General features: G+C 36.6%; 1 protein-coding gene across 1 annotated transcript in view; it reads right to left on the reverse strand.

Moving 5' to 3' along the window:
• The window catches only part of MED23 (mediator complex subunit 23), a 34,381-nt gene extending 20,988 nt beyond the window's left edge, over nucleotides 1–13,393 (reverse strand). Inside the window, exons 1-9 of the mRNA XM_008940556.1 lie at nucleotides 13,368–13,393; nucleotides 13,169–13,256; nucleotides 12,263–12,387; nucleotides 12,015–12,126; nucleotides 11,165–11,263; nucleotides 10,034–10,135; nucleotides 9,005–9,074; nucleotides 6,844–6,956; nucleotides 5,537–5,632 (exon numbers count right to left, since the gene is read on the reverse strand). Of these exons, the coding sequence (XP_008938804.1) occupies nucleotides 5,537–5,632; nucleotides 6,844–6,956; nucleotides 9,005–9,074; nucleotides 10,034–10,135; nucleotides 11,165–11,263; nucleotides 12,015–12,126; nucleotides 12,263–12,387; nucleotides 13,169–13,255 (804 nt within the window). The 5' untranslated portion in view covers nucleotide 13,256; nucleotides 13,368–13,393. The remainder of the gene's footprint in view (nucleotides 1–5,536; nucleotides 5,633–6,843; nucleotides 6,957–9,004; nucleotides 9,075–10,033; nucleotides 10,136–11,164; nucleotides 11,264–12,014; nucleotides 12,127–12,262; nucleotides 12,388–13,168; nucleotides 13,257–13,367) is intronic.
• Nucleotides 13,394–15,384: the final 1,991 nt, after the last annotated feature.

The following is a 15,384-nucleotide window of genomic DNA, read 5'->3' on the forward strand; positions in this document are numbered from 1 at the left end:
TCTAACTAGAACAGAAAGCATTGATTACAGTTTCACCTTCTCTCCCAGTAGGCAACGCTGTTATCACAGATCAACCACGTTATAGCTTTACAGAGAGCAGTATTAACACCACCAGTTCAGAACACTTCGGGGGTTCTATGCTTCGATTCCTTCCCCCTCCCAAAGCAACTAATTATGAAGCAGAGCAGGGTGCAACAGACAACACTACAGACTAGTTTATAATCCAGCATGCAAAACTACTACGTACAGGGCTTGAAATTTAATAAGTTTGCTAAGCGCCGGGTTAAGGTCCAAAAGCCTAATCGTGGTAGGCTATACTCATTTTGGATAAAGTTATTCAAAGAATACAACAGGAAAATATTACTCTTAAAAAGAAAGCCATAATTTCCAGTAGAAATTTTCACTATTCTGAACAATTTGAAGCTTGGGAAAACTTAAGGAGCCAGGAAATTTATAAAAGAATATATTAAATCTTTTATTCTGAAAATCACGTCTTTATTGCTTCAGGAATAATTTTTGATAAGAAATATAGCACTACTTCACATTCTATCTTCATTAGTTTCATTTTCTGGCTTTTTTTTTTTCTGTATTTTCAGTGAATATATATTTTTCCACAATTTTTTAATCTATAGTTTTGGAGAACTCGGAAATAAAATACTGTGCTGCATAAGATTTTGCAGGATTGGGGCCTTATTAATTGCTTGTATCTGAATGAACATCTCAGTATATACTGAGATGAATAAAAATACGGGTGAAGGTTGATTCCCTTCACAAATAAGCAGGAATTCGTATTTTAGTGTGGCTTAATCAAACCAAACTAAACACTTTTTTCAATTATATATGGAAAAATATAGGAAAAAGCATAGTGGTTTTGAATGCTAAAGACAGTATTATTGAAATTTTTCTAAGTTTATTATATATAAAATCATATTCTCCATTTTGCCCTGACAATAGTATTTAAAGACCTGACAAATACATCACCTCACTGAAAATGTTTTTAAACAGTAAAGAAATATAGGGAGAAAACAAGTGCTACCATGGCAACTTCATACTACAATTTCTTGAGACCAGCCCTCTGATGGACTAGTGGTCCTTCAAGTGGATCAAGGCTTTTGCTTTGGGCTGGTTTCTTTTTTTAAGTTGTTTGTTTGGTTGTTTTTTTTTTATGGGGAAGGGGGCCAGGATTGGGGGCATATGTAGCAATAAAAGTGTTCCCTAAAAGAAAGGTATTTTAAGAAGTCAGTAAGACTAGCTGCAAGCTATTACAGTTTTCAAGTATTTTAAGCAAACAACACATGCCTCAAAAATATTTAATAAATATCTACACTTAAGAAATGGATTCAGAGGACCAAGATCCTTGCAGAGCTCAAGACCCTTGCAACAGTAAATGCTGTCTCCAAAAGTCTAATTCAAAATGTGTACATTAAATGCCTGAAATAGTCAACAAAAGACAGAACTACAGCTTTCCTCTCACTTCCATTTTTGAAACCAGTATGATACCAGACACAAAATCTTAAAGCCTGGTGTTTATATAATGCCTGATTCTATTTCTGCCAAGCTCAGTGGCCATTCTTGGGTTTTCCTCATTATAAAATGGAGCAAGTTGCAACAAGAAAGTTGCACTCAGGTGTTCTCAATGCACAAACAGAAATATATAAAAATAATCACACCTCTTAAATTAAGTACTATGCCATGTTAACACTCGTAATAGAGGATAGTAAGTTTCCAGAATCAACCTACAATATTTTAAAAATAAAAGGGAAAGGAAAGTCAACTTTTGAATACTGCACGTCTTTCCTTTCACTTAATGGTTCTGCTTACACAATGCATTGACAGACAGGAATTAAACCACATCTGTCCCAAGGAAACTATCCTGTTTTTTTAGCTAGGAGAGAATACAACTATGTATTCACCTGAATGGAGTATGGCACAGATACATTTCCTAATCAAAGCTGCAGATCACCACTGCTGGTTTAAAAGGTGACCACCCAAATATATTACATAAAGGCTGAAGTTATTAATACAATGGTTGCCAATTAAAAGTTTGTAAAACATTACAGAAATGAGACACCTGAAAATGACCTCCTCTTTCAAATATTCCCCAACCCAGAGAAATCGAAGTTTAACAGGTTTTCATTCTTTAGAGAACTGCAAAACAATCCTGACTGCATTCACACAAGCAAAAATGACATTTTACTCTTTATGCGAGCCTGTACATACAGAGAAGGTAAAGATATAAACCAATGTGTTCAAAGTGACTTCATGTCCTTAAGACATCAGTTTTAAGAACCAACTGTAGGATTCCTAAACTGAATATTAATTGGGCATCAGTGTATTAACACACTATTAATCAAAACATCATCTTGTTTCCAAATCCAAGATTGTTACATACTTCAACACATTGTTTAAAACATAATTAATATTGGGAGTACTGCCCCAGCTAACAGCAGAATATAAATTGGAATAGAATCATAGAATCATTTAGGATGGAAAAGACCCTTAAGATCATGGAGTCCAACCATAAAACATTACAACATTCATGATAAAATACAATTTAAATCTCTACTTCCTATAGACCAGTTCAAAAAGGCATACAAGAGAAGGTGCTGCCCCACACAGAAGTAGACAGTAGCAAAAAGTAAAAAAACCTAGACTCTAACAGAAGAAATATTTTGAAATTTTTGTTATGACATCTGAATTTAAAGCCATATACTCGATAAAGATATTAGAAAGCCTCATCCCACAACAAAATCCCACAGCAACACTTAGAATTCTGAAAAGAACAGATGAATCTATAAATGTAACAAATTTTACCTTCATTTTTCTCTCTGCAAGGTTAACAGGACAGCTGGATTTGTACTTTTTTTTTTTTTTACCCAACCCAGAGATGGCTTGAGTGAACAGTTTTCTAACATAGATCTACTTAGTTCAGATTGAACCAGCAAATTTCATTGTTCATCTTCAAGCATCCTTGAGAACTAGGACAAATTTGGCTGAACCATACCTAGTTTGTGATGCCAAAAGATTCAAATGAAGGCTCCAATCCTGCAACTGGATCTGTGTAAATAGTTGATAGGGCATACAAGCAGCTTCACATAAATAATTAATGATCATAAATAAATAATGACCATTCCTTTGAGATATTTCTGTATGCATTTTGAAACAAACTTGGCACTATCTGCATTTCTAAGTGAATTCTTCATACTGACAATTCATTTCTGCAGGTTAGTTCAGTTCTAATAAAGTACAAAATTATCAGCCATTTTACAGAAATCATCAATATAGTTACACTGAAAATATATATAATTACTTCTGAAAAGCATGCTACTATTTTTTGTCAGGTGGATACGTTAACAAATTCAACTATAACATGAAGGTATTTCGAACCTAAAAGTGCATAAAATTTTAACATTTTCCACAGTTTTGAGCAGAGTATACTAATGTTTATGTAGAACGTTATTTCCTATTCAATACCACTACACCACCCTATTCTGTATTTATATTTTTAACTCACAAATTTTCAACAGCCCAAACATCCTTATGCTGGTGTAAATGTAGGAGCACAGCTATAGTTCATGTTCTGTCAGCATTTCCTTTATAAGCTACATTCCTCAAATTTGTTCCTTGGTCATAAAAATTCATGCCAGGTTGAAACTTTGTGTAGGAATTCCTGCACTAGTACACAAATTTTAAATATAATTCAATATATTTCATTACTTCATTAAAATTTTCTTTGATTACTTTTAGAGGACAGTAAAGCAGGAGTTAAAAAAAGCATTTCTAACATCAATGTTTTTTGACCAGAAGGCACAGAACATACACAGTTAGAAGAATAAAATGGGTTCAATATATTTTTTTTTCCTAGTTCTTGTATTATTTACCATCTACAAGATGCAGAGAGGAATAGTTTGATTTATTAACTGAGTGAGGACACAGAAATGGACTCAGAATACAAATACTACTCATTTCAACACTAAACTTAGCAGCTTGCTTCTAAGGTTTAACATTTCAGCTGCTTTAAGTCTCAAATACAAAAAATCTGTCATTTACAACACACAGTACTGTCTGCTGAGATGTAGAAATCTGTGCATTCAGAAACATAGTCAGAAAGAGCACTGGTGTATTTCACTTACAATGGGAAATATACACAAGGTTTCAGGATCATGTAAATTTTATAGTCAAGTTACAAATTTGAAAAAAGTTTCTTAAATGGAAACACTGACACAACCTTCACTATAGTATTGCAAACAGCAACGCTATTTTATAAATCTTAAACAATGTTTTTTAAGTGTGGAATTTATTATTGTAACAAGGGATCAGCTGTAAATGTAAAACCCATAATTTCAAATTTCAAGCAGAATCATGTTTGATTTGCTCAGGCCTTTATTTATTTATTTAAGCAAGTAGACAAAATTTTAAGGAACTACTTCTCACATGGTACTCTACACTACCTTTCTTTAACCTAGCTTGGAGAATATTAAAATGGCCTATTTGGAAGTTTGTTACACAGGCTTCCTAATGATAAGGAAATTCCACTAGTAAAGCTTTTTATTTTTTTAATCAATGATGTATTTACAGCTTCATAATTTTACAATCAAGTGCAGTGGATGTTTTTCCACCTGCATAAGGAAGGAAACTTTTAACTTAAGAATCTCTCCTCACCTGAAAATTCCAGCAGGGCAAGTAAAAGTTCTCACGACTGGTAGAGGAAATGGTAGCAGTCCATTCCAACGAAAAATATTAGGGCCAAAGGACCACTGATTATCATCTTTATGCTACATCTCTTGTATCTCTAGAGATTCGCAGTGAGAATTTGCCCTCATGTAATGCCCTGCCAATTTCAAGCCCTGACTGTACATGTATTCTCTAACTGGAATCAGTGGCTACAAAGCGGCCAGCGTATCGTTAGTCACAATACAACAGTAAGGTTGTGAACATACCTGAGCAATGTTCAAGGTCTAGAGCATTGGAGGATGGGCAGGACAAGACAGGACAGAACAAAAATAAAGGAAGAAAAAAAGAAAAGACAAAACAGTGACTATGAGGCCAGCCTCAAGGATCCCCAAGTCAGACTAAACCCTCCCATTCTAAGGTATAAAAAGAAAAAAAATGTAACAAAACAAACCCCAGCTTTTCACTATTCTGGTACTATAACATGTCAATACAACAGAGTACAACAATGCTTTAAAAACTAATGAACAATAACATTTTTATTGTTTGAGCTAGCAGTGTCCTCCTGTCTGTCAAAGGTGTACTTGAGGCTGGCCTTATAGGAAAAAAAAGCAATGCAAAAAAAAAAATCATATTTTAAATCTCTACTGTTCAATTTAACATTCGTAAAGCAATATACAAATGATAGAAACAACAGTGTCCAATTAACCTAGTATGATTTCATTAAAAAAAAAAAAAAAAAATTAAAAAAATCACTCTCTGGACCTAAACTGTTTTGCTTAGTTAGCTATAGCAAAGAAAAGAGAAAAAGAATAGTGCAGATTCTATGCAGAATTAAATCACATGTCACAGCATGGTACAGTACCTGCTTATTCAGACCTAGCATATTGCAGACCATATCCCTTGAATACGGCTGTTCCAGCACATATCTCAACAGAGCAGTCTGTGGCTCAAACAGATCCTTGGAGGGGAAGGGGGGAGGGAAAAACAAAAAGCAATCACATACAAACATATATTGCCTCCAGAGTGTTCAACACCGAGTTTAACTGACTTAAACAATGTAAGAATGAATGTTTAATTTATGCAGATATGTATTATCTGGCAATTCTTTCTGCTTTCTGGTACTCAAATGAAAGCAGAAAATAATCACAGCTCTTAAGAAGAGACAGATTTTATGGGGACCAAGAAAAAGAACATTCTTCATCCAATAAAAGGGTGACAAACTTTTTGAAACAGCCTTGAAATACTGAAGCACCACCAAGAACTCAAAGGCAGGCAGGTAAGACAACCAAGGAAGCAGATGACCAAGACAAAAACCATGAGTCACATGAAGAAAGCAAATAGGAACAACTGCTCCCTGTATCTTCCAACAGCTGCATCACTTTCAAGCAAAACGTTATCTCAAGCTAGGTTCAAAACAAACAGGGGCTGATTCCTCATGCAAAACGAAGTTAAAACTCCTTGTCAGAGGGATGTTGAGGATGCTAAAAGCTTACACAGCCTCATGAGGAGACTAAACAAATATTTGTAAGAGGACAGTTTACTAAATATACGGAAACTAAATCTGTCTCAGGAAACACCCAAATGGATAATGGCTGTAGAGTGTAAACACTATCTGTCATCAAATACACTACCTTTACATCTTTCCTTAGATACCCAGGATACAGGGAATGGGATGCTGAACAATACGGATTTTTGTCCTGATCCTTCACCGTTTTCAAATTCTTTTAGTAAACCACTATTTTACACCCAGAGTTTTAAGTTTAAACAAGCTAAATTATATGTAAGTTTGAATTGTAAAATTCTTTCCTATGGAATAACAAGGCACAGAAGAAATTACTTTCCCATTCTCGTTCAACTCCCCACTGGTAAACTGATTTTCCAATCCATATTCTCCTCTCACTTGCTCTCTCACATACACACACCCACCCATAAACCACATTAAACATCTCATGTTCTTCAGCATCCACAGCAGCAGTTCTACCACAAATGACTTCAAAGGTCCTCCCCACATAGCTTGAAATAATTGAAATAACACAGTGAAAACATCTATGTCTTCAACATTAGCCTAGCTAGAAACCATCAGGTATTCACAGATTATTTTTTTCCCCAATGATATAAAAGCTCCATGTTTATTGAATAGAACATGTTTAAGAATCTTACTGGGCATACCTTATCATATGGTAAGAGACCTTTCAGAGGAAAACGAAGGGTTGTAGGATCCAGCTTCCACGAGTTACACATGGCACCTGAGTTATTTACCACAGGAAGAAGACTACAGCGACCTACAGGCAATGAGACATTAATTCTAAACCAGTGGAAGTGGCCTATAGTTTAATAATTCTGATGCAAAAACTGGCCTCAGCCACTTTTACACTCTCCTTACATTTTCACTGTTTAAAGCTTTTTATCATAGGATTGCCTCAGGCTGATTTTCTTTCCTAACTGATTTTTAACTAATAAAATATCAAAGGAGTAAAATCCCTATTTATTCAGACTGAGTAACCCAAAAATAAAAGTATTTACAAATATTATTCTATAAGTGCCCTTTTAGGTTACCAAAAGTCTGTTCCATTGCCACCACTTGATCTAGGGATTTAATTTTGGTACACTGACCCTTCCCACAAAAAAAAAAAAAAGTATTACAATCTAAGTATATAATCTAGTCTTTCAGTTTTCCTTCACTCACTGTGTAAGACAAACTGTGGGTAGGATTCTGATCAGTAAACTAGTCAAATACAAGCATCTGTATTCTAATTACAGTCTCAATGGAGATCAAGTCAATTCAGTGTAGGCCAGTGTGATTCAGCTGATCACACATGAAGAATATTTTGTAGAGTAAATGTAGACTTTTTAGTCAGTGTAGACTAGACACCTGGCATTTATTGCAGTCGCTTCAACACAGGCATCTGAAATGAGCTCCTAGCACACCTGTATATCAGCATTTAAATTTATGTGCTCAACTAAATTTAGGTGCTCAGCATTTAAATTCAGGGGTCAACTTTGACCTAAGTCTCACTGTCAGTTCAAATTGCATGATTTCACCTGTCCAGACCGGCCATATCACTATAAGATAAAACACAAAGGAAATAAATATTTCTTTCTTCCCCTCAACCATACCCATACAGGTAATTTATACATACAAGACTTGTAAAAATCTGTGTGTGATCCCTGTGAGTCATCTGCACAAAAGCTATGCCACACTTAGAGCAGAAAAGAGTAACTACATGCTTCTGAAACATGTCTGGAGCATTAGAGATGAATTTACATTCTTAATTACTGCACTGAAGAAGATCAGTTCCAATAAACCTTGTTCAGGCCTAGGAAATAATGCAGCTGTTATTAAGCTACTTAGTTTGCAAAGCAAACAGAAGACATTTTTGTCTTTTTGAAGAAAAATACAACAGGCATCACAATTAAAACAGCCAAATTTTAATTTTTGTATTTCTAGCAATAAACAGAAGGTTTTTTTCACTGAAAAGAAAGCCCATACTCATCTGAGCTAGGAAATGTTCAGACAGAAGCCTGCTACAACAGAGGTAAGGCTGAACAGCTAAAGGCTACAATGGAAACTGAAGTCAGAAAACGCTGAGTCTAACATACTAGTGGATCTGTATTAGCTCAAAATCCTATGAGGAGAGGCTGAAAGACCTGGAGCTTTTTAGTCTGGAGAAGAGAAATCTTAGGAGAGATCGAATTAATGTGTATAAATATATGAGGGCTGGGTGTCAGGGAGGAAAGGGGCAACCTCTTTTCACTTGTGCCCTGCGATAGGACACGGGGCAATGGTCACAAGCTGGAGCACAAGAAGTTCCACCTCAACATGAGGAAGAACTTCTTTACTGTAAGGGTGCCAGAGCACCGGAACAGGCTCCCCAGGGAGGTTGTGGAGTCTCCTGCCTTGGAGACTTTTAAGACCTGTCTGGATGCGTTCCTGTGTGACCTGCCCTAGAGCAGATGGCCCTGCTCTGGCAGGGGGGTTGGACTCGATGATCTCTGGAGGTCCCTTCTAACCCCTAACATTCTGTGATTCTGTGAAAATAGTTGAGCACAGAAAATGTACAATTTTCTTAATGTGGTTAAAAACTATATGGCCATGTAACAAGAGGTACACTTCCTCTACCTGTTTGTAACAAAAAATTATTTTAATGTCATCAATATGAGTACTCCCCTTCAAAGCAAAAACTGGAGAAGCAAATCTGAGAACAAATTGACAAGAATAAAGATACTACATGAAACATAAGCTCCAAATAATTTTTTTTAGATGAATATATGAATCAAAATAGTACAAAATAAATAAATTTTGAAGTCACTCATGAAGTCTTTCTCTTACCACAAATGGAATTTATTCTTGCTGTAGGTCTGAAGGTATCCACAAAGTCCGATACTAAATTGCCTAGTAACTAGGTGACGAAGGGAGAAAAAAAGTTTAAATTCCAGATACTGATATAAAATATTTATGACTTAACAACAGTTTATAAATTTAATGAAAATATACAGGAATCTACTAAAATAACTAAATTCCTAAGCATTTCAACAAGTCTAAAAAATCACTCAGAAACTAAAACCACAAAAGAAAAACAAGACCTTATAAAAAAGGGGCAAGAAGCACTCTTCTCAGCTTGCACTCAAATGGAGTTTATATAGAACTGCTTCTCCTATGCATACTATACTATTTCAGTACACACCACTTGGTAACAGATGATTTAAGACAAGCTTTAGAATTTCTATTCATAGCAAACCTCTGCCTCTGAATAACAATTCCACAAAGGCAACCAACCTAGCTTTGTATACGCTGGATTAAATCTTAGCTCGAAAGAAGTCAGTAAGTTTTGTCATTAATTCAGAAGAGTCAGGATTTTATCCTTTTCCTGACACCTAGTTATTTTAATAGAATACAAAATGAAAAACTGGATCAACATTACAGTCTTTTTGGGAAACAATGGACATTTTCACTGCACGAAAGCCTCAAATATTTTTTGCAAAACTGAATTTAAACTAAAAGGAAACACTGGTCATCTACCTATCTTACTTTTCTTATCTTGAAGCCAGAAAGAAAGTACAGACTGGTAGGTAAGCTTGATCTGCATTTCCAGATCTACTCAACAAACCCCACTCCGTGCTTCAAGAGTTTCAAGCACCAGGCCATAGGTCACAACCATATCATCAGTTTCATGCAAGAACACAGGGAGCCCCTGCTGCTGCCACCACATCAAGCCTGTGTTTTAATTTACATGCCTGCACACAGAGCTTACTGTTGAATAGAATCTTCATTTAAAACCTTTGTTTTAAAAAAATATGTCATTTTGGCTTGTGTAGAACAAAACTCCAGATTACATGATTTGACGTATCCTATCATTACCCAGTGGGGAAGCTTTCCCTCAGGATACAGTTTTCTGATTTCTGTAACTGCAAAGTAGGCAGGTAACAAACATGCATTTCTTTCCAAAATGTAGGCTACCACCTATAAATAAAAAAAATACATCAGTGTAAAAGACTTTGGATAAGGTAAACAAAGGTCCAGTCTGTCTGCTTGTCTGAGGTAGCCCATGAAAATCATAGAATTGTAGAATGTTTTGGTTGGAAGGGACCTCCAAAGGTCATCTAGTCCAACCTGCCTGCAATAAGCAGGGACATCTCAAACTACGGGAAGCTGCTCAGAGCCTCATCAAGCCTGACCTTGAATGTCTCCAGGGAGGGGTCCTCCACCACCTGTCTGGGCAACCTATTCCAGTGATCTATCACCCTCATACTGAAGAACTTTTTCCTAACGTCTAACCTAAATCTCCCCTTTTTTAGCTTAAAGCCATTACCCCTCATCCTGTCACTACAATCCCTTGTGAATAGACCCTCTCCTGCTTTCCTGTAGGCCCCTTTCAGGTACTGGAAGGTTGTTATAAGGTCCCCCTGGAGCCTCCTCTTCTCCAGGCTCAACAACCCAACTCTCTCAGCCTGTCTTCATAGAAGAGGTGCTCCAGCCCTTTAATCATTTAAAATTGACATTTAAACATGCAAAATAGATACAAGAATTAACATACTTTTTCTTAAGTTGTATTCTGATATTGTCACATTAGTATAAAACCTGTTTTCATTTGTATAAGTTAGACTGTTTAAGCCCGAGTAAAACTATGGCTCTATGTCTGCTGACAAAGTATTGAAAACAACTACTGTTTTTATTCACTAAGAATAAAATAAAGAAATTCATCTCAGTATTATACCTCATACATCTTACCTTAGGGAAGTAAAGCACTGGGCCTGACTCCCCTGTTAAGGATTTTAGGGTTTATCCCCTAGAATGTCTTTATTGTATAAAAAGCAATTACAGAAAAGAATTGGAGCACAAAGAGTAAGTCCCTGTTGTTGAACTTTACCAACTCCCAAAGTGAGCCATCCCAACTATTAGAAAATCACAAAAAAAAAAACCAAAAACAAAAACAAAAGAATAAGGCCTGTCTTTCTCTGTAGCAATAACATAAAAAATCCTGACAGTTACCTCTCGTGCTGCTAGAAGCTGCTGTACAACAGCTGAGCTCACAGTGTTCGGAATTGTTAAGATTTTCTCCAGGATCACTTTCAGTAGATCACGCACACCCTAAAAGAAAGCACACCCACAAAAAAATTGAAGTTCTCAGATATTCTTTACTTCTGGCAGAGAGATTACACAATCAATATGATTGGACAATATTTTGAAAAAGTGGTTGCTTGTTGCTAGGTGCCAGAAGGCACACTGCTACTGAGAATGTGAATGTCAGTGATACTGAACTCCTTACAGAACCCAGGACACCCCCGACGACAAAGGAACTTTAAATTTCAGTGTGCATCCAGAGGCATCCAATGTACAACAGCTTGTGCAGGCTGACCAAAGCACAATGTTGTATTCTGTGTTTTTTCTCTAACAGGCTCACCAGTGCTGGTGAAATGATTCTCTGCAAGAGATATGAGGTTTCTTACTCCTTCTGCTAGAGCTGTACCCTGCCAAAGGCTTAGCTTTGCTTTTTCTTACGTGGCAACAGGGGTCTGAGCAGATGACAGAACTTCAGCCTTAATGTTTGGTAGTGTCACTTGAAACAACTTTACCAGTGATTTAGGTTGTAGCTGAAAGAGGACTGAAAGACAACTGTGTAATAGGGAAAAGAGTAGGAAGTTACATTGCCCATACAGAATTACCTACTAAGGTAAAGATCAACTATGAAAAAACATTAAAAGTCTTCTTGATGAATTATTTTTTTTCTTTCATAACCAAAATAAATTTTGAAACACTGGATGTCTCTGACACAGAATGATAAAAACGAAGCCAGAATATAACATATTGTAGCACAAGGAAAGGAACAGGTGGAAGATACCTTGTAGTCTACACCTCCAATAATCTTCCGGACCAGTTTAAATGTTAATGCCCACAACTGTGTCCGTTCCCATTCCAGCGTATCGGAGTTGATCAGAGATTCACAAACCATCCTAGCAGAAGAATAAAGGAGTGACAGATAATAAGCATGTGTTCTCCAGCAATAATCCTACAATGTCATTGTAAAGTCCCCTCCAGTATTACAACTTCCATGCACCCTATTTATCCATTCATTCTGACAGAGCTCACCTGGGTGGCAAAAGTCCAGTCTCTACTGCCATTGCCAAGCAGTCATAAAGAAAAGAAATTCTTTTAGGACTGTGTTGGCTATGAATGAATCTTACAATCCACTGGACACACTGTTCATGGGATTCCTGAAAAGGCAGTAGAGGGGAGAAAAACATTCATTTACAGGTAGTGAAACAAGCTGTAAAATTCATATAGTATCCTACCATGAAGAAATGAAACTAACACAAAAACAAGATAACAAACGCCAGATGTCGTCCAGTTGTGCAACATACAGTTTTTCCTAAAAGAGTTTTGAACTTATTTTGAGGAAGTCCATTTGTCCAACAGAAGTTGTTGTCCAGTATTGGAAAGACCTCCTAGCTGAAACATTGATTTCTGTAGTAAACTTTGTTTTTCATATATAAGTCAGCACAGAATAGAATAAAATAGAACTGTTGTGTATTATTCTTTCCTTTTCACAGTTATAAACAAATTCAGTGAATAGAAAGATGACCAGGTCTTCTATTACAGAAGAGTGCCTAGAGTTATTTAAAGCAATTTTTCAACATAAATAACTATTTTTTTTTGGTCTTACTTACTCACTTCTAGCAAAGATTCAACAAAATCTTGTAGTTAAAAGAAGTCTGGTAAATTTTTTGGTTTATTTCTTTACTCTTATACTTCCATTTTCTTATCTTTATTTGCACCACACACCATCCTCTGCTGAACAACTATTTAATCTTATAAATGTCAAACTAATCTTTTTTTCCTTGCAAAGTCTTCCCATATTCTTTACTGCGTCATATCTGAAAAGATTCTGAATCACTGGACGTAAAACTTAGAGCTTAAGTGTCTGACTTCTAGACAAGGTATCACTGTATTTAAAAATTACATATAGCATATGTAAGGAAAAAATTAAATGTTAACCTGGGAAAGACTGCTCCAGAACTGTCTAAAAGCACCCAGGCAGCTGATCAGTTTGGTTCTTTCATCTTCAGGAGTGTCCATAAACATACTAATGCAAATAAGAACATTAATTATTAGCAGTGCCCAATGAAAGAGCACAAGAATTAAAATGCATTTATACAGAAGGTCTTGCACAAAAAAACCCTAACGTTACACTCACCCAGGAAAAGCTTCTTCAATTACTTCTGTTTTCTGTAAGAGAAAGAACCCAAGTGAGCCACTATGAAAAGGTTTTCTACAAGTATCATACCACCAGGATGAAGCACGGAAGAACAGAAAAAAAGTCATACTGTTATGGGACTGTATCAGAGGAAGATGAACTTCTGCTATGCCAGACTCTTCCAAAGCTGAGATTGCTTTGCTTTCACAGGACCATATCAGCAACATACCTTGTGGATCCAGATTAAGGCTGATTTGGTTTATTTAATTTCTAAAGATCTAAAAATTAATATACTTTTCAAAGTTGCAAAAATTGTTTGATTCTGTTACTGCAGCTCTTTTCATACTTTGAAGTAATTTATATTGTTCAATCTCATTAAGTTTTTGACCCACTGATGTTCCATGACACTCAGTTACACAAATCAAATACAGTTCCTTTCTCATCTCAGTTTAGATCCCATGCTTTTTAAATTCCATTGAACGACTATATTGCCTTTTTCTAAGTGAAAGACCACATATAAATATCAAATTTATCCCTTTTTTTTTTAAAAAATAAACAACGTCACTTTGCTCAAATGCTTCTACATCATTAATCTAAATACATCAGTAAAAAGGTTCTGGAAAATAGTAACCTACAACTTTTTCTACTCTTTATAAGAATTTTGCATTACACTCAGATGTCATCTCTAACTGACCACTACATATTTTCATTTTATACTGTAGACACATCAGCATGCAGCACGCTAATCTTTCTGGTGATCTCTCCAATCACACAGCCTAGAACTGCCTGTCACTGCCACGCACAGCTTTCTCAAGAAGCAAAAAAGAAATCGATCCTCATCTGCTCTGCATGGGAACGCAGGGAAGTTTCACTGCTGTCCAACAAATACGGGCAGCAGTGAAAGTAACAACTTGCTATTTTTCTCAGTTATGGCTTCAAAAACGCAATGACATTTTGTAAGGGCCTTTTTTTTTTTCATTACAACTTTAGGTAAAAAGCTTCGCTTAAAAACAGGCAATGTGACAACACAGTCAAATCACAATGCTAAAAGTGTTAAAGTATAATGACAATGTCAAAATGAGAAATCAGTCGGGTATGCGCAGTTAACACGCCACAAGCAACTTAACATCAACACAACAGAGAAGTGTATTTTGTGCATTTTAGAATGTAAACTTTGATCAGGAAGAAAATCCCAACCTTCCCTCTACCGGAATTCATCCTATGCACATCAATGTCAATCCCACTTCTCAATGAGACCTACGTATTCTTTCCAATTCAGGGAATTCAACTAGCCTCTTCTGTCCGAAATGTCAGTCAGGACCTTGTCAGCTACTGTCGCCCCAGTGTTTCCAGCCACGAAGGGCTCCTATCTGTCAAGAAGCTCATTCATTTGTGATCTGCAAAGCAATGGCTTAATGACCCAATGACCTGGGTTCACAAATGGAAAGTCCTGTTTAACTAATTTGATCTTCTTCTACAGTAAGGTCATCCACCTAGTGGGCAAATGGAAGGCGATGGATGTAGTTTTTCTGGATTTCAGTAAGGCTTTCGATACTGTCCCTCACAGCATCTTGCTGGACAAGGTGTCCAGCTGTGGGATGAGCGGGTTCATGGCGTGCTGGGTGAAGAACTGACTGAAAGGTAGAGCTCTAAAGGTTGCAGTGAACGAGGCTGCATCTGGCTGGCAACGGGTCACCAGTGGTGTTCCTCAGAGCTCAATTCTAGGGTGAGTTTAGTTCAATATATTTGACAATGATCTGAATGCAAGAGTTGAATCAAGTTTGCTGATGACATCAAACTGGGAGGTGTTGCTGGAACTCTTGAGGGACAAGATGCAGAGGGATGTAGGTAGATTGGAGCACTAGGCTATGATTAATGGGATGAAACTGAACAAACCCAAATGCTGGATCATGCACCTGGACAGAGTAATGCCAGGAACAAGTATGTATTGGCAGAGGAGAGCTTGGAGGGTTGCCCTGTAGGAAGGATCTGAGGGTGCAGGTTGACAGCAGGTTCA

The sequence above is a fragment of the Merops nubicus genome, unplaced genomic scaffold (genome assembly GCF_000691845.1).
Source record: "Merops nubicus isolate BGI_N331 unplaced genomic scaffold, ASM69184v1 scaffold23255, whole genome shotgun sequence".
NCBI lineage: Eukaryota > Metazoa > Chordata > Aves > Coraciiformes > Meropidae > Merops > Merops nubicus.